The following is a 23,620-nucleotide window of genomic DNA, read 5'->3' as shown; positions in this document are numbered from 1 at the left end:
GACGCGACCAGTTTGAAACTTTCAGTTTCATTCATCAGAATCATCACAAAGTTGCAGTTTCGTTGCAGTTACGTTTCACCGTCTGTTCTGGGCCTAAAGCTTATAGCAGTAGGGTTGCTTAAATCAAAAATCTTATAAAGCAATATGAAATTTTTATTCAGATAATTAAAGTAATTATGTACTGTCACAGTAACTATTGTACTTAAAATACTCCTTAACTGTCTACAATACGGTGATTTCAGCATTTTCAATGTCACCAATTTTATGTCAGTCTTTATAAAAATCCAAAACGTTACACCAGTTTTTATATTTTTTAATACAGTTATAGCTCAAACAAGGTAAATTTATTAACCTATAAAAAGTACTCTATCTGTATTTAAATACAGTATTTTGGAAAAAATATAGGACACACTAAACAAAAAATTAATTTAATATTTACCACCAAGGAATAATTCATAAAACATGGTAATTAACAAACATTTTATGAAAATCATCATTAATTTACTGTAAATTTCATCTAACTTTTAAATTTAAAATTTCACCAAACGCTAAATAAATAGAATAGAAAATTATTTTAAAGTTTTAAACCACTCTAATGTCATCCAAAACTCACAAAAACACATGCCTACATAATTTTATTACAAATTATTTTTCATAAAACTTGTCTTTAATAAATTAAAATAAAGCAAGGGCGCGGGCAAATGAGTTTCACTCAAAACCTATTAAAAATAATAACAACAAAAATATTTAAATATACATTGCATTGTTTCTCTAACTTGAATTTATTAAGGCACCAATTAATTTTAATATTTTTTCTATTGTTTTATTTAAACGTAACAAAAAATTAAAGCATTCCAAAGTGTCCATGGCAAGCAATAATACAAAATGACAATTATATTCGAGGCTTAACTAAAATGAATAAAATAAGACAATGTACAATGTCAATCATAAAATGTAATAAGTAGGACTACAACTATTTACATAGTAACATATTTCATCACATAACATAAGAGATATCACTATATCTGCACAAATAGCATTATACATATTAGATTAATACAAATTATTGATACAATTAAAACAGTAAATAGAACTTAAAATAAAAGTACAGTGAGGTGGCATTATGTAAGTAAATCATGTTTATAAGTTTAAACTTAAATGAAAACAATTAAATCTTGATCAGATAACTATTTTAATCAAAATTTAAAAGCATTTTTATTACCCCTACAAAATCGTTCGCTTTCGTTCGAATGTTTGATCATTTACATTTTTATGTACACGTAAGATATATTCCATATTGCTAATTTTGTTATAGTACATAAATAAATGTCAGTTTCAAGGCATATTTAAGCTGATGGTGTCAAAGTTTCTCATAGATCTAGTGTCACCATTTAGACTATGAGACCCAGCGTTGATCCTTGTGAGAATCTCTTGTTGTAGGGCCTTTAGCGTTCTCACGGCTGACATGTCTGTAGATGGCGCTAGGAGTAAAGCTCTTCTGGCGTGGGGTAGGGCTTCGGAGGGTTTGTTCAATGCTAGAATGGCTCGGGCCATAGCGTATGCGCACTCAAAAGCGTTTGGACGTAGAACTGACGCGCGAGCTGCTAGGTCTAAAGCCTCTGATGGTTCCTGTGAAAGAAAGAAATGGATTTTATTATATTGGAGTTTTATCAACACTTTTTATGCTATTCATATCAATAATGACAATTTTTTAGATCTTTTTGAGTATTTAATCTACTGAAATTTAAGGATCTTTACAAACTTTAAGCTAAATAATTTTATGAAAGTTGCAGCAAGCTGCCTGAAATATTCAAATGATAGTCAACTATCAAACTGTAACAGTTTCATGTAGCTACTCGCCATCTTGTAATATTCGCGTCAGCATCAAGCAGGCGTCATCAATATTCAATATCAATGTTCGAAGATATAATTTATTATCAGTTTCGAAAAACAATGACTGATGTGACTTACATTCAATTTCCTCTTGCACCTCGACAAGTTCAACAGCAAATGTGTCTTCAGCTGCACAAAAGCTGACACGTGTTCATGAGGCACTGGCTGAGCTCCCGACGTGGTCAGACCTTCGTCGCTGATCAGTGTGTTGATTTTCTTCAGCGCGTATTGGTAGCGGTGGGCAGCCTCCGATGGTCTGTTTTTGCGGTACAACATGTTTCCGTCTTCTAATAGTTTGTTGAGCAGTATTAGCCTGGGGAATAAAGATGATTCATATTTAATTTCTGCATGTAGAACATCTTCTTGAACTTTATTTTTATCCACAGTGTCATCGCTAAAGTCAACCAAAGTTGTAATGGATTTTTTTAAATGACCTTTTAGTTGCTTAATATTGCTAAACAATCATGTAAGTACATTTGGGCCTTTAACAAGTGTATCGTATTACTACTTACATAAATTCTGGTTTGCCTGACGCCATAACCCAAGTAGTGGGGCCAAGTTTCGCACCTTTTCTAAGGAAACAGTTGACGACCTGCAAAGAATTATATCGGTTATTGAAAAGTCCGTCCGACCTTTTAAGCACAATAATTTTGAAATTTCAACTTTTATACTATACTAACATGAACATTCCGCTGCCCAATAGCTCTGTCCAAAGGCCTTAAGCCGCTGTGATCCACCTTCTCCAACGAAGCTCCTCTTTCTAGAAGAATCTCCACGAGGTCAGCTGGGCCACCGCAGGCAAGACCCAGGGGAGTCCTTCCACTGAGATCGGGTTGGTCTGCAATAAAAGAAATTGTAGGTATTATTAGATTGTGTATTTTTAAAGAGTGTTTCGATGGTCGATACTTCAACAGTTTTTATGTTTTTCTTTTGTTTTAGTAGACTGTCATACATGGGATATCAACATTTCACTTATATCTAAATGGAGAACTTACCAATGGTAGCGCCTTTGTCTAACAATACGACCATTGTCGGTATTCTTGATCTTAAGCACGCCCATCCCAGAGGCGAAATTCCATCTGCATCCACCGCGTCAGGGTCCGCACCTATTTAACCATTTACCTCATGTTATCATCCTAAACTACGAATAATACAATCTGAATAGACTAGTGCCAGAAAAGTTGACCTCTTCTGTGTTATTATGCTAATTTTCTGTCTTTTATTTTGTTTTATTATTTTATTTTATTAGGGACAACAAACAATTGTACAAACGGTTTTACAAAAAGTCTTACAGATATATCATAAATAAATGCACAACCAGCACCGTTATCCACGAAAATAACAAATAGAACAGCTACTAAGGTCGCACACGTTTGAAGAAATTATTTAATTTTAAGTTTATGACAATAAATTCCATGCAAATTTTAAGTTTGGTACAGTGAAAATTGACTGTTCTTATTTAATTTAAAATCTTTATCGAAATTGTACTTAGTTCTTCATAATCTTTAGTATCTTGCAAGAACTCACCATGATTTAGAAGCATCTCCACTACATCAGCGTGTCCCTCCGCTGCTGCCAAAGTCAAAGGGTTCTTCCCTCCCGATCCCATGACATCAGCGCCCGAATCCAATAGCCTCAAAACCAGTGCTGTTCTCCCATTCTTAGCAGCTAGTGCTAAAGGCGACATCTGTCGGGCATTTAAAGAGTATGGAGTCGCTCCTCTGATGAGGAGAGCGTCAGCAATAGCAGCGTTGCCAGTTGAACACGCAGCTGTCAACGCAGTCTCGCCTGTCACTGGACAGATACCGTCGGGCTACAAAGAAGAACATCTAAACTTAATACAAGAATCAGAGAAAGGAAAGATCATAGAACACCAGAAGCTATGACGTGAGAAATCATCAACAGCCCTTTACAGTCCACTGCTGGACTATGAGCCTCCTCCACTATAGTGGAGGGTTTCGCCATAATCTCCACGCTTGGCAGTTGGAGATCGCAGTTTAAAAGATTGATGTTTTTCAGAGAGCGCTGCTGCCTATTCTCTGTTTGATGTGCAGTCCCTAAGTCGCCTCTTACGACACCCGCGGGAAGAGTAGGGGTTGGTGACAAATGTATTCTACTCTGCCGTCACCACACGGCTTGAGAAACGCGAAACACGACGTGAGAAATATTTAGTTATGAATGAAGACTTACTATTAATTCAGCAGTATCTAGCAGATACTCCACGATGTCCAAGTGACCATTCTGCGCTGCAGCAATGAGAGCGTGTCTGGACCCTGGGACTAGCTGTTCTATGTTCTCTTCATCTATGTCTATAGAATTCCTGTCATCCCTTCCAGTCTGGCAGCCGAGAAGGTAGATCACCGTATCTCTATGTCCATTTTTAGCTGCATGCACTAGTGGTGTTTGTTCTGCTGTATCTGTGTGACTTAGTGATGCTCCTGAAAAGAAAATACAATTAAAGTTAACTATACTTTCAATCATACATTTATTTGCATGCAAAATTTTAGATTTAGTAGATAAGCATACCTGCAGCAATAAGTCTTCTGGCAACATCGACATGACCCCGTTGACATGCCAAAGATAACGCAGTACATCCTTGGGAGTTGGTCATTTCCAAATCTGCTCCAAACTCTATCAACAATCCGACCATTGCAAGGATTCCTTGATACGCGTACATGCATAATAACGGAGCATTTCCAAGGCATTCTGTGATCTGATTTGGAGATCCACCAGCCAAAAGCATCAGCCGAGATACTTTCACATTAGGCGTGTAAATGTTTCTCAAATGGGCAATAGCTTCACCAACATTGGCTGAACTTGTGGCTACCATCATCGCTTGTAAATCTCTAGGGCACAAACCTAGTTGAGCTGGACCAAGGTTTCTGTACATGTGGGCTTTCAAAATGTGATGTCCTAATTCCATTGACTTCTCTGAATCTAACGGTGCTTGTACCCTAGATAGCCTGTACGCTATTCCACAATGCCCCGCCCTCAAATCACACAGGAATTTAGAGCTTTCATTGTCATCTCTTCGTATTAACCATTCCCTGAACGAGGGGTGGAAAAACATGTAGGTATTGTCGATTCTCTTTACCAAGAATTCACTGAGGCTTTCAAATCTATCACAGAATTCATCCCACGGTAGAAAAGTGTTCACTAACAATGAGTTTACTGAATAGTAAATCTCTACTAAAGTTAGCGGATAGAGAGCTGCTAGGCACACGCTCAAAATATGCGTGATTTTCTCAAACGATTGTACTGTTGGGAACCGTAAATTGAATTGTAGTAGGAAGATCTGTGCTAGAGATATCGGCACCACCTTGTAGTTTGTCGACTTCACAACGATATGACTCTTTTCTAATAAATCTAAAATTAGTTTCAGGAACAAAAACGAGCCTTGGCTCAAATGTAGCACGTATTGTGCGAATTTCAATACAGAATTGTGGACTCCTTCGGATTTTCCAGTAGAGCATTTGATGTTTGTCTCTATAATGGGCGCGGCTTGAACTCTCGCGTTGAAGTATTCAAGTAGATCCTTGTTGACGTTATCAGATTCGTCTAGACTTAGTCGTGTGTATGGCAGCTGTTTCGTTAGTTCTAGGAATTGCGTCCTGACTGTAGCTACAACTTTGAGCCATGTTGGCATTTCAGCGATGTGTCTTGCGATAAAAGATGCAATGGTATATCCGTGATCTGGTCTATGGTATTCAGCTTCGCAAAGGCCATCGACAAGAATGATGCTATTGCCTGTGTCAATGCTTCCATTCTTCCTCAAAATGTTAAGTGGTTCGATGATGCCTCTCATGAAGGCTAGGTCTGGGTCTGCGATGCACTCTTTGAGTGAAAGACATGCTAGCAGATGTGGCTCACTGAGGAGATATTCTCTGTAAGCTTGTAGCCTCGGGGCTTGGCAAAGTTGTGCTGCTAAGGAATGGACGAACTCTCCAACCAAGCACGTGCTGTTGTTGTCAGCCTGAAATAAAAATAAATATTAGATAACATTCATAGAATTACTTTAGTAATCTGATTCAAGATTTTCAAGAGGTTTCTTATCACTTACCTGACAAAAATGATAAGCAACGACGTGTGAAGCCAGATGAGTAAACATTCCTGCTGTTAACTCTTCAGGTAGTAACTCCCTGATGTCTGATTGTTCTCTGAGCTCCTCATATTCGTAATTCCTCTTCCGACCAAAGCAGGAATATTCCACCAACTGCAGTATTAGCGCAGTTTTTCCTGTGCCTGGACACCCTGAGATCATGATTCCTGAAACAGAAGGTCATGGTCTTTAACTATTGCATTTTTCAAATAAAAAGATCGCAATACAATACACATTTCTGTGTTTAACATCAAGCTAATGCTGGAATAATAGTTACCTGAGGAACTTGATTCCAATGCTTTCTCCATGTCTTTCATCAGCCATTGGCGGCCTGAGAAACAACTTTGGCTGTCGGTGGATGGAACTTCGAAGAATAAAGGTCGTAGCGTCAGTTGAGGGGCTGGGTGAACTGTAACAAAAGATACGATCAGTATGATTTTAATAATCGAGGTATCTTTGATACCTATAATTATAAAGAAGATTGGTGTTATGATTGACGATAATTTTGAAGAAGCTTATAGCCTAACTAAAAGCTCGTTAAGGCTCATTTGACACAAAAACCAGAGCATAACTTTAAAGACTCATTAGTAATCAACACACTGAAACTTTACAGACTTGTGTAAGACCTCATAAAAAGGGAGAAACCAATATTCAGTACGTTGCAGCTCTCATTCATAAATATCTTATTTCACAAGTCCCAAAAGTAATTATTAATTTCTGTCACTGTCAACGATATTTAACTCCCAAATGACTGAAACAGGTAGAGCTTGAATGGAATATTTTTTCTGCAAAACGGGGTCGTGATTACAATTTGCAATATCACGCAAACTCGCTTGCTTTTGCGCAAAACGCTGGCATGTTGAAGCCTGAATTCGTTAAAATAATCAGATAAGACTTCAACTAGTTAAACTGCTAGACCTTGTGTCACTTTACGTGTACGTTACGAGGATAGAAGCCTATTTTTATTGTTGGCTTTTATTATTATTGCTGTTAGTTAACTCTAATTTGATGTTGAAATATTCGTAAAGGTTATTGACGTACTTGCAGAAGAATTTAAGTCTAAGTTCTTATTCCTCTTAACGTAAGGGTCAAATTACAATGTGTTGGAAGGCAAAGGAAATTTCACATTACCGTAATCTATTTTGAAGGTAATAATTTTATAACACATGAACGTTTCAATTAGAAAATTGGTGTTTATCACACTCTAGGTTCCGGCTTGTTTCGAGAGCTTCTCACATTATACGCTACGGATAATATAACAGAATCAGATGTAGTCCTTCAACGGCTTATTTTGAAATTGTAAGCATTTGTCCTAAAAATAACCTGAAATTTTGTAAAGTAGGTACCTACTTTTCGTCTTGATCTTATTTCTTACTTAGGTCTCAGAAATGTGACCGCCTGTGACAATGACAAACTGGCTCAAAAAATCATGAAATTCGTGTGACGTACTTTATGGATGGCCCCTTATGTAAAAGCTTTAACACTAGAAAATAAACGCTAGAAAAGGCGTGTGTAGATAAAACAATTGAAGATAGCAATTGAAGATAATAATACCTTTTTTAATCTCTGAAGAAGACGAGGACTGTTTGCTGCTGACCCTCGCAGACCTTCTGGCTGCAGTCTTCCTGGTCTTGAAGAAACCACTGGACATGCGGGTCAACTCTTCCGACCTGCCGCTTTGTAAAGCTGTGGATGATGGAAAAAATATTTAACTTTAATGATGTAGAAGGACGTTTGGGATCATATTTTGATAAGTTTTTTCTGTTGGCAGACGCAAACGGCAGATTTTTAAGTGTGAAAATGACGTGGCGACGACTGCGACACATCAAGCGAAAAAACTCTGTGGCACTCTGATTATTTTGTATTAAGTGCTATTTTTTGCAACTAAATTGTATAACGAGATCTGCTGTCGCTTGTAAAGAACACAGCACATCATACTATAAATTTTATTGGTAATATACCACCTAACAGCTACTTAAAGGCACTTGGTGTGTTGCTGTCTGAAACTATAGTTTATTTGGGATGAGTGTCATTTACGAATACGGACTATTCTTGCGCATCATTACATTACATTAAATCATAAAAGAATCAGGTTACAAAGTTTATGATTGCCAGTTTATAGTAATCAGGAAATTAATTTTATAGGTCAGAAATTAAATGCAAAGTGTAGGTACTAGTATTAACAACCTGCATCAATTCATTTCCATATTCTTGCCTTTAATGGATCAGTAATGATGCTAGTATTAGCCTTATGGCCATCAAGATGATCATTTACATTGGCTAAATAATAAAATGGAGTACTATTTTGTCCAGACAAAAAGCTTTTATTGCAACCATTAAAATGTTAATGATTTTCTGTTTTCCAGATGGATCAGTGTAATTATAATGATAGTGAGATACACTGGTCATTAAAAAAGAATAAGTCAACATTTTTATGCAGAAGTTTTCAAAACCGTTTAATTTTCTTGCTAAATTATGAGAGCATTAAAATCATGTGTTATAAGAACAAACTCATCTAGATTGATTTCATAGATAGATTTGGATAGCAGTGGAAAAATAAGCTTATCCTGATAAACGCGAAAGCTTAAGTGGACGAAATAAGTATTGATTGGTGACATCAAATACCCTTCTAATAGATGGAATTAATACAATACTAACCATTGACGGAATGCCTCCTGCTGCCAGGGCTGGAAGAGGAACAGTTGCTGGCAGCGGAGAGCGACATTGATGCCAGAGAGCCGAGCGAATCTCGCCCTAACGGCGTGGCTGCCTCCACCTCCGAGGAGCCTGTTAGAGTTGACACCTGGAAAAAAATATAGTATTAGAGTCAAATTAAGTGTCAGAGGCAGCATTAGAATCAACAAAATGGTTACGTTCAGCACAATAGCCAGTTGCGATAGAAATCGAACTAGCATATGAACGAATTGGCGCGGCAATTTGATAACAAAACAGTTGGATTATTGTCACCACTTTTATAGAAATTAAAGTGGGGAGTGTCGGACTAGTCCTGCATTTGCCTCTGGTAAATTAAATAGGGTCATGCTCTTACAGTGGAGACGAGCAAGAGACCGAGGTGCCGTACAGGTCATTTTGCCTCTAACATAATACTTTCCGAGCAAGCGGCCAACAAGTCATTCAGAGACGCGAGAGACGTGCAGCTGTTCCGAGCCTTGTTCCGAGCGCCGCGCTGCTCGCCGAGCAAAAGGCCGAGGCGCACGTACAAGTCGTTCAGTCTCTAACATGATACTTACCGGGCTAGTGTTGTGTGAGGCCAGCGTATGTGCGTCCAGAGACGCGAGAGACGTGCAGCTGTCCCGAGCTTTATTCCGAGCGCCGCGCCGCTCGCCGAGCAAAAGGCCGAGGCGCACGTACAAGTCGTTCAGTCTCTAACATGATACTTACCGGGCTAGTGTTGTGTGAGGCCAGCGTATGCGCGTCCAGAGACGCGAGAGACTTGCAGCTGTTCCGAGCCTTGTTCTGAGCGCCGCGTCTCTCGCCGAGCAAAAGGCCGAGGCGCACGTACAGATCATTCTTTCTCTAACATGATACTTACCGGGCTAGTGTTGTGTGAGGCCAGCGTATGCGCGTCCAGAGACGCGAGGGACGTGCAGCTGTCCCGAGCCTTGTTCCGAGCGCTGCGCCGCTCGCCGAGCAAAAGGCCGAGGCGCACGTACAAGTCGTTCTGTCTCCGCGACTCGTAGCCTTGCTTGATGTGGCCTCCTTCATCATCTGTAATGAGACGTTGAAATTAATTGACGAAAGGTTGTAGGAGACTTATGGATGCAGCCTAACCCCTGGCCTCAGAGAAACATCAGGATTTAAATCATCCTGTAGTCCTTTGGAATGACTATAGGGGGTGAGTCCTGCATCTCTGCATAGTCCAGAACTTCGGCCGATGCTAAGTTTTTGAGTTAGCCATCTAATTCCAACATTCGTTTTAAAGACTCAATAGATAGCAGACATCTGACCGTCCGTCATTTGTCATGATTTTACTCGTTACCAACCGAAGTTCTGGGCTATGTGACTGTTAGGATCTCAGATCATTGAGGTTAGGATTGTCCACTTAACCACTCGGTCATACTTTTTAATTTAGTGTGAAGCTGAAGGTGCGAGGTACCATACATAAATTGTGTTTCTATTGATAGCATATTCGTAGCTAGTTCGTAACCGAGAGGTTAAGGGCAGTAGACACTCTAATATAAAAAAAAAACAAACAACTTAAACAATAATGAAGCTTTTTACAGCTGTAAGGAATTAAATTTCCTTAAACTAAGAAATAAAATAACTCCAATACACATAAATATTGAACTCTATTAATTAGGTCACACAAAAAGTTTCATGCATATTCACAGTCATGCGTAAAAGTCACACAACATTATCAAAAATAGCACAACTAAAGTAATCGTTATGTATTAAATTTCATCATGAAAAATATTAAAATTATGGTCTAATTGAAAAAGATTTTTTTTTCAAACTTCACAGCGAGTTGATCACAAAAATATGGTTGCTGATATCCAGGAACTGGTCCCATTTGAAAAATTAAGTTTTTGTTGGATAGCCCATTTATCGAGGAAGAATAGGCTATACCACCCTACAGCCAATAGCCCAGGGGCAGAGCAGTAAAGACTAAAGGGGAAATATCATTCAAACTATTTTCACGCGTACGAAACACACAGGTATTTTAGAATAATCCTGCTTAATGTCTCAACTTGATAGAAAAGCTTGTTTTCATCATTACCATCTAATGTCAATGCCCATTAGCCCAGAGCTTTCCCACAATTGGTATTAAAATGTAATCTCTCACCGTGTACTCAGTTCTTGCATCGAATTCTATTGTGAGAGAGCCGTATAATACACAGGAAGCGAGCTTTATCCAATTCAATTGATATAGTTTTTGTAGTTGAAACAATGTTGTCACGTACCATCAGTCGCTAGTTTATGGTGGGGTTATCTTTGTAAGGTCTTTGTGTTTAGATCTAATGATATTGTTTCCTGGATAAAAGCGTAAAAAAACTGATTCCATTGTAGTAAATTCGATACCTACGAAAACAATTCTAAGAACTGTATCGCTCAGTTCTTACAAAGCGTCTTATAATGGTAAAAATCATAAACAACACCTTATAGAATTAATTTAGTGTTATGATTTGCTAAGAAGAAATACACGATCGTTATTGTATGTCAAGAGGTTCTTCAGTCACACGCGATCAGCCGGTGTACAGCGATGGCGATCAGACTTAAGGTTCAGCCAAACCAACGCGATCACACGCGATCAGTCGGCGTGCAGCGATGGCGATCAATGCATTTAAAGGTTCGGCCAAACCAACGGATCACACGCGATCAGCCGGAGTGCAGCGATGGCGATCAATGCATTCAAGTCTGGTCTCTTAAGAAGAGATATCGGAATTGATCCTTTGTCTTTTTAAATTCGAAGTTATTCTATGATATTTAACTAAAGTTGCAAACGGTTTACGTCACGTAACCAACCGCTAAGGGTAACCGAACCCAGCACCTGTAGACATCTCGTGGGAAAGATATGGGTCGGTTCCGCCGCACAATCCGATACGTAACATGACCTGATGATCGGCAAGCATTGGTAAAGGCAGAATAAGGTATACATAAGATAATATTAAAGTAAATTAGAACTCCTGTATTCTTATGATTGAATTCTTTGTGAGCTAGTTGTGAGTCCCCCACGAAAGCTATTCGTATTCCAATATAACCCACACTGGAGACCAAACCAATAGCTCTACGTACGAGGTCAATTTATTAAAAAAATAATCTTTAAAATATGTAGCTGAGGTAAATAGGAAACTACCTAACATTACAACAATGGAATAAATTTTCATCACAACATAAATAATAATGTTATGCACTATGAAATGGCAATCTATTGTTTGTGTTTGCAACTAAATAAGAAGTTACATTTAAAATCACGTTTGCAATTAAAGATCTCTAATGACAGTATTACGATAATCATGTGAACTCGTATAAGCTTCAAAGACTTGTTTAATTTAAAATTTAAAAGCTCTACATAATAAACTAGTGAAAGCACCATTAAATAAAGTGGTTTTATATGGTCACACATGAGCACATAATCTCAGAAAAAGTAGACCACTTTCGTCCTAATTATCATAGACCAAAGGGACGTTGTCTAGATTCTAGATGCAGGCATTTGCATTACTGCACCTGTGGGAAAAGAAATCGTAATCAAGATGTTTATGTTTGCTTACTCTTGTAGTGAACAGGCCTATTTCGTATTTAAATTTTACACAAGTCAAGTAGTTCCTTTATTGGTGACTATTAAAGGTTCTGATCTTCATCTGACTGATCGCCATCGCGCACCCAAGCTGCTCGCGTTGTTGTGGTTGAAGTATTAGCAATGCGACTTTTGCCATGTTCAGGGTAGGATGGGTGGCATTTCTGTGGGTTAATATACCTATCTGTATTTAAAAGGAACCTCTTAAGTTGATCTAGCTAATATGGCATGGTCTCTACGATCCGTATTTTGAAATAGCACTTACTTTAGTATGATAGATCTACAAGGCAAAGATTAATTCACACCAGCAGTAATTGGGAGCCTAGATTTAGTCCTAAATTGGAATTTAACGAAACAGGCTTGAATCTAAGCTTGAATTCAAATCTAGCTTTGAGTGATGATATATTTCAAAATAGGCTAAAACTATTCAGAAGCGCAATCAACTCAGTAAATTGTACCACTTAAGCATCATAAGGACTACGAAGGACATCTATGATTAGTTGCTACTTTTCTAAATACCTTACGTTCCGAGTCTCCTTAGTTGCGTATTTAAAAACCTTAACGTGGTCTTCTTTTCCTATAGTTTACTTTGTATCATGTCATGTTAAATTGACTGCGACTGCGAGAACGATAAAGCCTCTATAAGGTAGAAGATTTACGCGAAAATACACTCAACATCAAATAAACCGCACCTTCTGCGACGCGAACTTTAAAGATTTTCTTCTGACACAATCATGGTGCCCCAACAATATTGGTGTTATTTGAAAACCCAATAAATACGTGGGACACTATTTAAGTTGTGAGCCTAACTATGAAAACAAAGTAGTTTATTACTAAAATGGTATTGATTGCGTTTATTGGTATTGTCTTTCATGATTTATGTACTTTTTAATGTGTCCGAAATACTTTTCATAGCATTTTTTCCACTCAGCTTGAGGCACCTCCAAAGCATGGTTTTTGACCGCACCGACAGTTGCTTCTGGCTACATAAATCGCTGTTCACGCGTTTAATTTTAATATATGGGTACCAAAAGAAGTGTTTAGATTCCAAGCAAGAATTTTGTAGCGTTGGACCTGTTTATTTCATATTTTGAGTGTTCAAATAGTCAGTTGTTTGACGAGACGTGTAAAAGCTCACATTTTCGTCACGAATGGCGATTCGACTATGCTGGTCAGTTTCCCTTATTAAACTGAAGACTTTTGGAAAAAAAGTGGCTGTTTACTATTAAGAATTAGCCATTCTAAATTTCTCTAGTGACGTTTCTGTCATATAATCGGATATTTCGGAAAAATAGGCGACCGTAAGTTTCAAAGTGTTCCGAGCGCATGGGACTTTTGTTGGAATTGGTTCATCTTAAAACACCTCCATAGTCGATAGCTGTTTATTTTCAGGATTATTATGCATAGATCCTTAATTCGTCAACTGTCACAATTTTAAAAACGGCTTTTACAGCTTTTTGAACGTATTTATCAAACATTTCCAAGGATTAAACGACACAAGCGTCCTATTGAGCGTTTGAAAAATTTTGTGACATCCAGCGAGAAAAAAACATATTAACCATAATATGGTCATAAAAAATTTTATTACTGCTAGTGGAATTAATGCCTAGGATTATCTCAATCCTACGATATATCACATGTCGAGGTTTCTCTTCCATTTTTCTGACAACATCAATGTTTACCGCCACTATTAGTCATTTTGGACGACTTTCGCAAAGTTCACTGGTGAGCCAATGACATACAATATCATACTTCTTAAACTAGCGTTTTACAATGGTAAAGGATAAATCTTTATCACCAAAAGTGAAATTTAGCTGACCGCTTCAGTTTTGTATTGATTAACCACGTCGAAAGTCATAATAAATCTTCGCGCGAAAATTTCCGCAAGTCAATTCCATGTTTTTGTAGTCAAGATAATTTTCAATTCAATGTTAATAATACAAAACGTGCTCAAATGATAAAAAGTTTTGAATAAGGTTGTAGTCAAAAATGTCAAACTTTTCTTTAAAAGTATCAGATGTCGTCTAACAACACGTTATGTTGTCGAGGCTCACAACTTAAATAGTGCCCTAGTATCCTTAAAGAAAAACACATTTAATTTCTAAATAAATGATTATCATATACCATAAATGTGACTTGAAAAGAGACCTCACTTTGGGCTCACCTGTGGGATTAATTAGACCAAATTTTATGGTTATAAAACCAAATAATGATCACACGTGTCCTCTTTAACAGATGGATACCGATTAATCCCAACTTAACAGTTTTATAGCCATAAAAGTTGGCTCAAGCGTAATAGCCTATTTTTTGAAGAAGTGACTCTGGATCCTTCTAAAGACACATTTTTGGGGTAAAAACCTTTCCTTTAATGAAATGAAGCTTAGAACTAGGATTTTAAATGGTGCCAATATTGGTGGGAAGTGGGGATGCATACGTTTGAAAGTGCTTGTTGCGGGAGGTGCGATTTATTTGATGTTGAGTGTAGTTGCTATCTGTTGATCAGTAATGTCGTTCATCGCTAGATCTGATGTTCCAGGTCTTTTTGCAGAGGATTTACAGGATCATTGCGCTTCCTTGGGAAACGGGACCGTTATCAAAATGCATTCTTGGTAGAAAAAAGTTGTTAAGATCGTAGATGTGAAAACATAGATGCATTTGCATTTACCTATGTTATTAGTGGGATAATGTATGTAATATTATAGATATCAACTTTTTTAATTAGTCAATATCCATGTCGTTACTTGCTTTGTTTGTTTAGGGGTTATCATGGAATAATCATTGGGCATTAATTACCTAATTTTCATTTTAACACAGCTTGCTTGAGGCGCTAAAATGCGCAGCAATTTTTTGTTCAGTAAATTCGGAGTGACTTGGGTAAACTGTAATCTTTATTTGGGTATTAGTACGTGGTACATTTATAATTCGGTGGTATTAGTGACATGGGTAAACTATGATGACCAGAAACATTAAACTTTACTACAAAAATTATCACCTTTCCGAACAAACAAAACGTCTATTTCACCGGGAACAACAATAGATCCAGACCCAGTTATACCGCGTACCATCATTCCTATTGTTTTTCTGGATGTCAGCGAGGCTCGGCAAAAACCGCGTCTCCCACGCTCGGCCATCCTGTCCTGCCTGCAATTTAGCTGTGTCTAGATATAGACCACTTAGCGCGAAATAAACCGACTACTTTAGGGTATAAAGGCTTAGGTACGTTTCAAAGTTAGTAGAAAGCATTAAAAACTTGATAGATTTATATCACACACTTTCTTGTAGACTTCTTTGCCTTCTTTTGCTATCGATGAGGTTGTTCTATCTACCCCTTTTAGGATAGGTACCATGAATACTAGTATAGTCAGAAACTTTGTCGAATCGATAACGATTGTCACATTATCTATGACATTGGCCTTTACTAGTAGAGGTGTTATTGGTGATCAAGCTGTAGATACTGGCTACACAGGAGTTGCAAAATCGGAAAAACAGCTGGAAGTACTCTCGTAAATTATTTACAGATTGATGTATTCTAAGTATAGATTTGCTGTCAGCATTTAATACTGCAGGTCTTCCGAGGTTATCTTTCTCGCGACCTTGTCAGTGTTATTTATTTATTTATTTGCTTGTCACATTTATTTATTTATTTATTTATTTATTTAGGTACAGCAACAGAATACAAATTAGTTTTTACAAATAATTTAGACAATAAAAAGGTACATCAAATAAATTTGCACCAGTTATAGCTATACACGATCACTATATCTTATATATAAACTATATCTTATCAGATACTTGGTGTGGTGATACGCGTTTACAATTTATAACATATTTTTAATGAGTATCGTATTACTGTGTAGTGTACGCTGCGCTGATCTCATTATTTTTTTACACGGGAACTTTTCAAATGTTCTTGATAAGGTTTCAAATATCATCAAATCGATGACTTTAAACCTCTTGGATATCTCTATCCAAGATTTATGGAACCAAGTGTAATTTAACTGGCAGATAAGTTCCCTATAAGCTGGCTTATCAACAAGTGGTAACACAGGTCTTTAAAGTTTTATAAATCTATCTATTCTAAGAAATCTTTCACCGCGTCTACCGAGCTAAATAGTCTGAGCTAGAAAGCCAACAATTTACAATTACCCTGCAAAATGGCGCCGTCTCCACGCTACTGGTTCCGTAGGTTTAGAAAATAGAAATAATAACACGTTTTTATTAATAAATCTTGGGTTAATCTTCTAAACGGTAATGTGTGATGGACGTGCTTTAATCTGAATCTTGTTTTATGGTAAGTAGTTAGCGGTTGTTTGAGTAAACCCTTGGGAATTAGTTTTATAACGCTTTTAGAGATGCTTTGTTCTTTAAGACTTTTAGATCTTAATTAGAGTTATTATGAGTTGTTAATCAGATGTGGCACGTTAAAAGGGTTCTGCAGACACACTGTTGCATTTCGAAATTAATTTCCTATGACACTTCTCCCTTACTACCGACTGCCTTTGTTTTGTTTCCTGTCATCCACTTTGCACTGGAGGGAAGTCGAACCTTAACATCGAACTCTTCCTATGTTCTTCTGATTAATTTCGTTGCAGGTCCAATGACAGATTAACTTTCCCCCGGGACAAACTTGACCTTCACTGGTTGGGTTTTTATTAGCGGTCAAGCTCGACAAGCAGACAGGGATTGCAGCGGTGGGAAAGAAAGGTGGGAATAGTCCTGTTTTCCCTTACTTCATTAACACTCGCAAACATTGAAAGAACATACCTAGGTAGGGAGATCTTTTGTGAACTTTATAGTCAGTTTTAGAACTTATAAAGCTGATTATTTAGCAATAGCAACCTTTGCAGGTTGCATACATTAATGCACTCACGATCCACGAGTAGGGTGAAGCCACAAAGTTCATACCAATCGGCCATGACTCTGACATAGCCTTACCTACACGCATTGTAGTCAATGAATTGGAAATGTCACCACGACTGCTCGCCTTTAATTGGATTATACTAAATTCGGCTTTAATACTTTGCGATAAGAGCTATGGTTTGTTTTGTTTTTGTGGCGTAGATAAAAGTCAGCAATTTATGGAATTTTATGGAATTCGGAACACCTCTCGTTCCCACCGCTTTGCAACTCCTGTGTAGCCAGGAGGCTTGACTATCAATAAAAGCCAAACGAAGGTCGAAATGAGGGCACAGTTTGTTTAAATTACATGACTGTCCTTCACAGTAGTTATGTTTTTACTGACTTAAAATCCGCTAAGTAGTTATCCCAAGAAAAATCTTATCGAAATTAAAAGTGGCGTAAGCGTAACGTACTAACTTTAGCATCAACGATCTCTCGAATTGCCTGTCAATTGTTTGGTTCATTTGTTTTGAGCTATGTAACGTTGGTAATTCCATGGTTTTGCTACGGGTGGACGAGTTTGTCAAGGTTGACCTAGCAGGGAGCGATGAGTGAATATATAGATTTAATTGAAATGCGTACGTTGGACGTCGTTTTTGGAGTTACGACTTCCGAATAATTACATTAATACTTCTTTCATTTAAGTACCTACCTAATTACAATAATCTCTACATTGGTACTTAATTAACTAAATAAGTGAGTTAACGTATGGACACCTACCCTATTTCTAATATTAACTCATTGCAATTCAGCATGATCCATTATTTTTCTTTGACCTGGTATATCGTCAAATAGTTCGTGGTACCCAAAATAGCCAAAAAGTTCGCAACACGTCTTTCGCCCGTATTCACAAACATTACTATGAGGCCTCACAGTGCGCGTAGACGCACAGGGTGACACACGAACCAATCACAGAGCTCTATTCAACGCTATGCGTTTGATATTCTGCTTCACTTAAGCAAGCATCGTTTGTGAATACGGACGCTGTTTTGTTGTCAACTTTTTGGCCACTTTGGGTGTCAAAAATTACTTGACGCTGGCTCTATAAACTCATTGTAATGATCCATTATTGTTCTTTGACCTGGAAACGGTTCTGGTATGCCAGGAAACTCCTACGCAAGTTAGTCTGTGGACGTGGTCATTATACTTTATGGCCGTGTGAAGACTTTTTCCGCATCTTAATTAGTATGACCTTTATTACCGAATGTTTATGGATGAAATTACAGAGGTAATTTGACGATGATCAGTTTTTCCCGTTGGTTCATTCGACCGTATAAAGCAGTAAACGATGAAATTGAGTTGTTTATTAACTTTTAAGTTGCAGTTTTTGTTTGTTTACTTTTCGATTCGACCTAATTTAAAGAACCTAACTTTTCGAAAAACAAACACATAATATGCAAGCAAGTAATTTTGATAGCTTACAAAAATAAGTAGGAAATGAAAGAAATAGCAAGCCAAAAAGTCTTTTAGGATACATTTTAGTTTCAAATAGAGATTACATTAATTGCCGTCGACGGCCGATGGGGCAACAAGGTTCTGGAATGGAGGCTACGTACCGGATATCTTCATTCCAAATCTATCTTTGGAACTTCATCCTTTGCTCAATACATAGTAGAGCAATCTATCTTAAATCTATCAAAAATCATCTTCTTTAAATCGGAACATCAAAGCAACGGTTTCCTTTAGTTATCGAGCTTCATTGCTCACTGATTGTGTTTTCTCACGGGTACTCCGGAAGCGGTGGCCCAAGGTGTCTCGTAATGTGCCACAACCGGCCGATATGCTTGAACTGTGATGTGAGTAATAACGATAGCTTAGTTAATGAAGTTAAACAGATGGTTGAGTTTATACACGATCGCAAATAAGCGATCTTTTATCAAAACATTAAGCACATTCTGGCTAGATCAAAGAGGCTCTGACTACACTTAATTTGGCTTTTCACAAGCTTTTTCACAAGTAGGTAGTTTTAGATACCAATATAATATTTTTTATTACTACATACTACGTAATTCGGGATAATAAGTGGGTTATTGCTGTGCATCAGATTTCAGTCTCTATAATCCTCTTTATCATTGAAAAAAAAACCAATCCGAGGATTGAGTTTAAGTCAGGTTTTGAGCGTCATTTCAAAAATACGAGCCCTGCGGCTCATACTCTACACTGAGAATTAAAGATGCTACTGGCCCTGATAAATATTCGGCATTTTATTTTCAACTGCTGCAGGCATTTATTTTATTATAGAGGGCGCCCTATACTACGTGGCAGTAAGTATACTTTGTTGGATAGCAATCGAAAGATATTCTAATCTAAGTTGAAGATAAAGTACCATTAATGAATCTAAATCAAAGAAAAAGATTCGACACGAACCGAATTTACCTTTAGGCGTGAACTGATCGAGATAGAACCATAGATGCGATCGCATCTGTCAGTGACGTCACACCAATATTCACGGTTGACGTGACGTCACGTCTAGACGACCGACGGAAGTGACCACTTGTCAGTTTCGGGTTACAACTCATTCAATGCTTGGATGGTGTTTGGGCGTGAATTTTTTTGTTGGTAGGCTAAATGAACGGTTTTTTGGTCGTTGGTTTAGTTAACTAGGGCGATGTTAATGTGTTAAGGACCTTAGTCCCATCATATTTTAAGTTATTGCTCATTGTAATGGTACGAGTAGTAAAGGAGTCAAAAAGATGTATGTTTCAGTATTAGAGTATTTATTGAGCTTATTCACTTTGAGACATTTTTTTAATGCATAACAAGGCAGTTATTTCACTTGGATTTATTTGATTTGACATTGGTTCTTATAGATAGAGTTTTGAAAATAACTATAGCCATTGTTTAGAAAATTTCAATGTGGAAAATAGGATAAATACATAATGGTCTTACTGACAGTGATAATGCTTTTCGAATGTCAATAATAATTGTACTACAGAATGTACGACTCTATTTTGACTTTTGAAATGACTACATCAAGCGATTGCAAATAAATGGTAGACCTATAAGTAGCTGTCTCCTGTAGCCTAACTAAAGGGTCTAACTCTAGAAACAATAATATCACTAGACATTCATAATGACATAACAGCTAATAATAAAGAACCTATAAGTGTGAACTAGATGACAAACGATGATTATTCTTACACCAATTTCAAAATCGATATGATAGATTAGTGTAAACATCGATCTGCGAAGGTGTCTCGGTGTGACAGCAACAATGGCGCGAGGGCGGCTGTCACCTTGACTTATTTAAGTGACAAGCCAGAATCGGCTGACCTTCGACTCCCACTGTAAGGTTTCACGATAAGCTGCGTTACATGATAATACTGCGCGAATGAGTCAACGTGATAGGCTGTTTAATTGAATTTATAACTTTGCAATCAAAAAGAAATTCTTATTCAGAAGCACAAGGATTGAAAATCATTCAAAACTGTGCTCTACATTTGAAGAAAAAGAACAAAATATTTTGATGAAAAACACATTGTAGACATAACAATCAAGCATAAACCTTCAATGGAACCTGACATCACATTTACATATACAATTTGGAAAGCTATAATTTCAGATGCTTATCTCGCGATGCCTTCCAAAGCATCCACTCTTTTATCAACAAAGATGATCGCTCCAACCCACGGATCGATATTTAATTTTTGTCGTCAATTCCTTATCTCGATTTGGTATCGATTGTCGTATGTCTTCATCTCAGTCCAATAGAAAATAATGAGTCATGCATCGCACATTAGATGTTTATTAAATCCCGGTTCAAACTGACAGTAAGATGGAAATTACAAGTCATTATCGGTTTTGTAAGATCCAATAATGATGCCGATCTGTTAACAGTTATTAAGCGTATAAAATGGCAATATAATAACTGATGATGTACCTAAAAACTCCAAGCTTTAGCTACAAAAAGTAAAGATCAAACAATATAATATGCGCAACAAAACTGGTTTAAAAGCCGTGTATCTGAAACGGTTGTGGGTATGCAAACAGGCAATAAGTAGTGCAAAACTTCGAGCGATTGTGCCGATTGGACGCTGAGGAATGTGGACTCCATCCCTGTTTTCAATTAGGCGAATGAGCCTCAAAACAAACTAATCGAATTTCTCATCCGAGGAGGTATTTTTAAAAACAATTCTGAGTTTTACGTGAGTTTTATCTTCACGATTTCCTGCCCAGACCTCAACGTTGATGAGAAGTATGTAAATATTGTCAATTTAGGGAGATTTCGTTGATTTGAAATTCTTTTGTTTTATATCTTCATCTTTGTAATGAAGTCCACATTCCTCTGGCCAATTAAGAGTGTCTTCGTGCCTGTCAACTGGTTCAGCCCCTGTGGCACGGACGAGTGTGCCGACCAAAGCGACCTGATCTTATTGAAGACCAGGCTTGGCCACGCCGCTGTCCTCGGACCTTCTTCTGGTAATCCTGTTGGTACATTATTGATGTCAAATCTCACAATCCTGCCTCCATTCATTCAAAAGCTGATGATTATGACTAAGCTAAGTAATTATTAGATTAATTATAAATACAAATCGCCAATATTATTCACACAGACAGATAGAAACGTTACAAGTAATCGACAGACTAATTACAGCCGTGAGGGGGCAAGGGCCGTGGCGAATTGGAACTAATAGATTAAGAAACCCACAGCTGTGACTGTGCTATATATTTCAATCCGCCATCGCGCGGACTAGAATGATATAATTAATGGAAATGAAAACTGTAACAGATGCTGAGATAAAGTTCGCAGTCGGCCTGTCTGCGCGGGCCGCATTGCAAAAGTCTAACGGAGGTATACCTAAGCTAATAAATACGAGCCAGACAACCGGTCCTTTACGGAACCCCTACGTACATCCGGCGGGGCCGCGTGGGCGCCCGCAACTGTCACTCAACATTATTTACGATGCAAGGGATCCTTTTCGAAAACATAAAAGAAGCCTATCGGGAAAGTGAGAGGCGCTAGTGAATGAGATTTCAGCTTTACCGTAGAAGGCATGAATGGAGTGCATTGCGCTCACTGCAGCTTACGCAATTGCGATGCAAATGGCGGGTCCACGCGTCGGTAGTTATGCAAATTCGCCGATTGGTACTTACCGGATAGAGGCACGTGGGCTTCGTGCGAGTGCCGGGAGGCGCGCTGGCCGAAGGGGCTTCGGAGGGATTTGGGGCTGAGGAAGAATCTTCTTCTGGTGTGAGGCGGTGTGGGGCAGCTCTGGGCTAGGTTGGTGGGTTGCTTCGGCGGCTTGGGCAGCCGCATCGGCGACTGCCAGTCTTGATCCTGGCGCTGCGGGGACGGCGTGTATCTCTCCATGACTTGCCGTCGCCCTTGACTGTTCCTGGCGCAGATGGGGCACGCTTCGTTCCTGAACATGCAGGAGTAGCAGCGCTCATGTCCGCAGGTGTCGATCAGCTTTCTCTTTTTGCCCTTGTCAAAGGGCATGTTACAACTGGGACAGGTTGTGCCGCCCGTCTCGCTCTCCAGCAGCTGTCGTATCGCGGCCAAGTCTGGAAAAATAATGAACGATTTAATACCGCGTCGATGATTAGCCGACAGCCTGGATGTTGGGTGTTGACATATTTCTATCGTTTAGTATGCAAACTGAGCGGTTGTCGCTCCATGCATGGCAATCGATTTACGCTCTAACGATCCTTGAAGGTATTCTAACGAAGGATAATGATATAATTTGCTTCGAACGCGGGAACGGACTGTTTGAACCAATTACATCAATGAGGATGTAGAGATAGAATTTAAATGGGATTATGACGTAGATGACGGTGTTTTTACGGGTGAAAACTACTCTGTTATTAGTAAGTAGTTACTAATGCTTTGATTCGTGTAGAGTCGAGATAGATATTATGTCGTAAATAACGATACATCGTTAAGTAGCATCTTGTCTTCGCCGGGCGGCTTTTATTTAATAAAACTCAGATTTATTGGTGACCATCATTATGACTTCTGAGTACATAAGTCTCTGCCATCAAAACTTAAATCAACACTTTCAAATTAAGCTGCTCGTAAATCAAGTATCGGTAAACGAAGTAATTAAATACGGGAATTGCTTCACGATACGTGAGGAGAGAGGGGGATATGTTGCGTCTCTGTCATGTCTGACGCAGCCGGTGACAAATGACACGAAGATTGAGCGGCGCAGGGGCATTCCAGGAGGATTCCGTCAACTGGGACCGCAATTAACTGGGACCGCGGTCCCAGTCGCCGGATGCGTAAAAATTAAATAATTTTCTTCCGGCGACTGGGACCACTCATGGATTTTAGTACTGTACCAATTTTGGATTGAATAATATTTTCTTTTAAGTTATCTATGAGTGGTCCCAGTCGCCGGAAGAAAATTATTATTTTTTTANGGGACCGCGGTCCCAGTCGCCGGATGCGTAAAAATTAAATAATTTTCTTCCGGCGACTGGGACCACTCATGGATTTTAGTACTGTACCAATTTTGGATTGAATAATATTT

At 38.3% G+C, this 23,620-nt stretch overlaps 1 protein-coding gene across 1 annotated transcript; it reads right to left on the bottom strand.

Annotated features, from left to right (window-relative positions):
* Positions 1–135: 135 nt before the first annotated feature.
* rols (zinc-RING finger and ankyrin repeat domain-containing protein rolling pebbles) lies at positions 136–22,655 on the bottom strand. Its single transcript, XM_028313797.1, has 15 exons — positions 22,242–22,655; positions 21,459–21,572; positions 9,546–9,721; positions 8,651–8,795; positions 7,547–7,678; positions 6,270–6,401; positions 5,954–6,159; positions 4,420–5,866; positions 4,084–4,331; positions 3,421–3,706; positions 2,889–2,999; positions 2,574–2,731; positions 2,406–2,485; positions 1,972–2,206; positions 136–1,629 (listed from the first exon to the last, which is right to left on the bottom strand). The coding sequence occupies exons 1-15, from the start codon at positions 22,585–22,587 to the stop codon at positions 1,336–1,338; spliced, it is 4,110 nt and encodes a 1,369-aa protein (XP_028169598.1). The 5' UTR covers positions 22,588–22,655; the 3' UTR covers positions 136–1,335.
* Between the last annotated feature and the right edge of the window lie 965 nt (positions 22,656–23,620).

This window comes from Ostrinia furnacalis, unplaced genomic scaffold, assembly GCF_004193835.3.
Source record: "Ostrinia furnacalis isolate ACB-3 unplaced genomic scaffold, ASM419383v2 OfSCF4384, whole genome shotgun sequence".
Lineage (NCBI taxonomy): Eukaryota > Metazoa > Arthropoda > Insecta > Lepidoptera > Crambidae > Ostrinia > Ostrinia furnacalis.
This window is presented reverse-complemented; position numbering and strand designations above follow the sequence as displayed.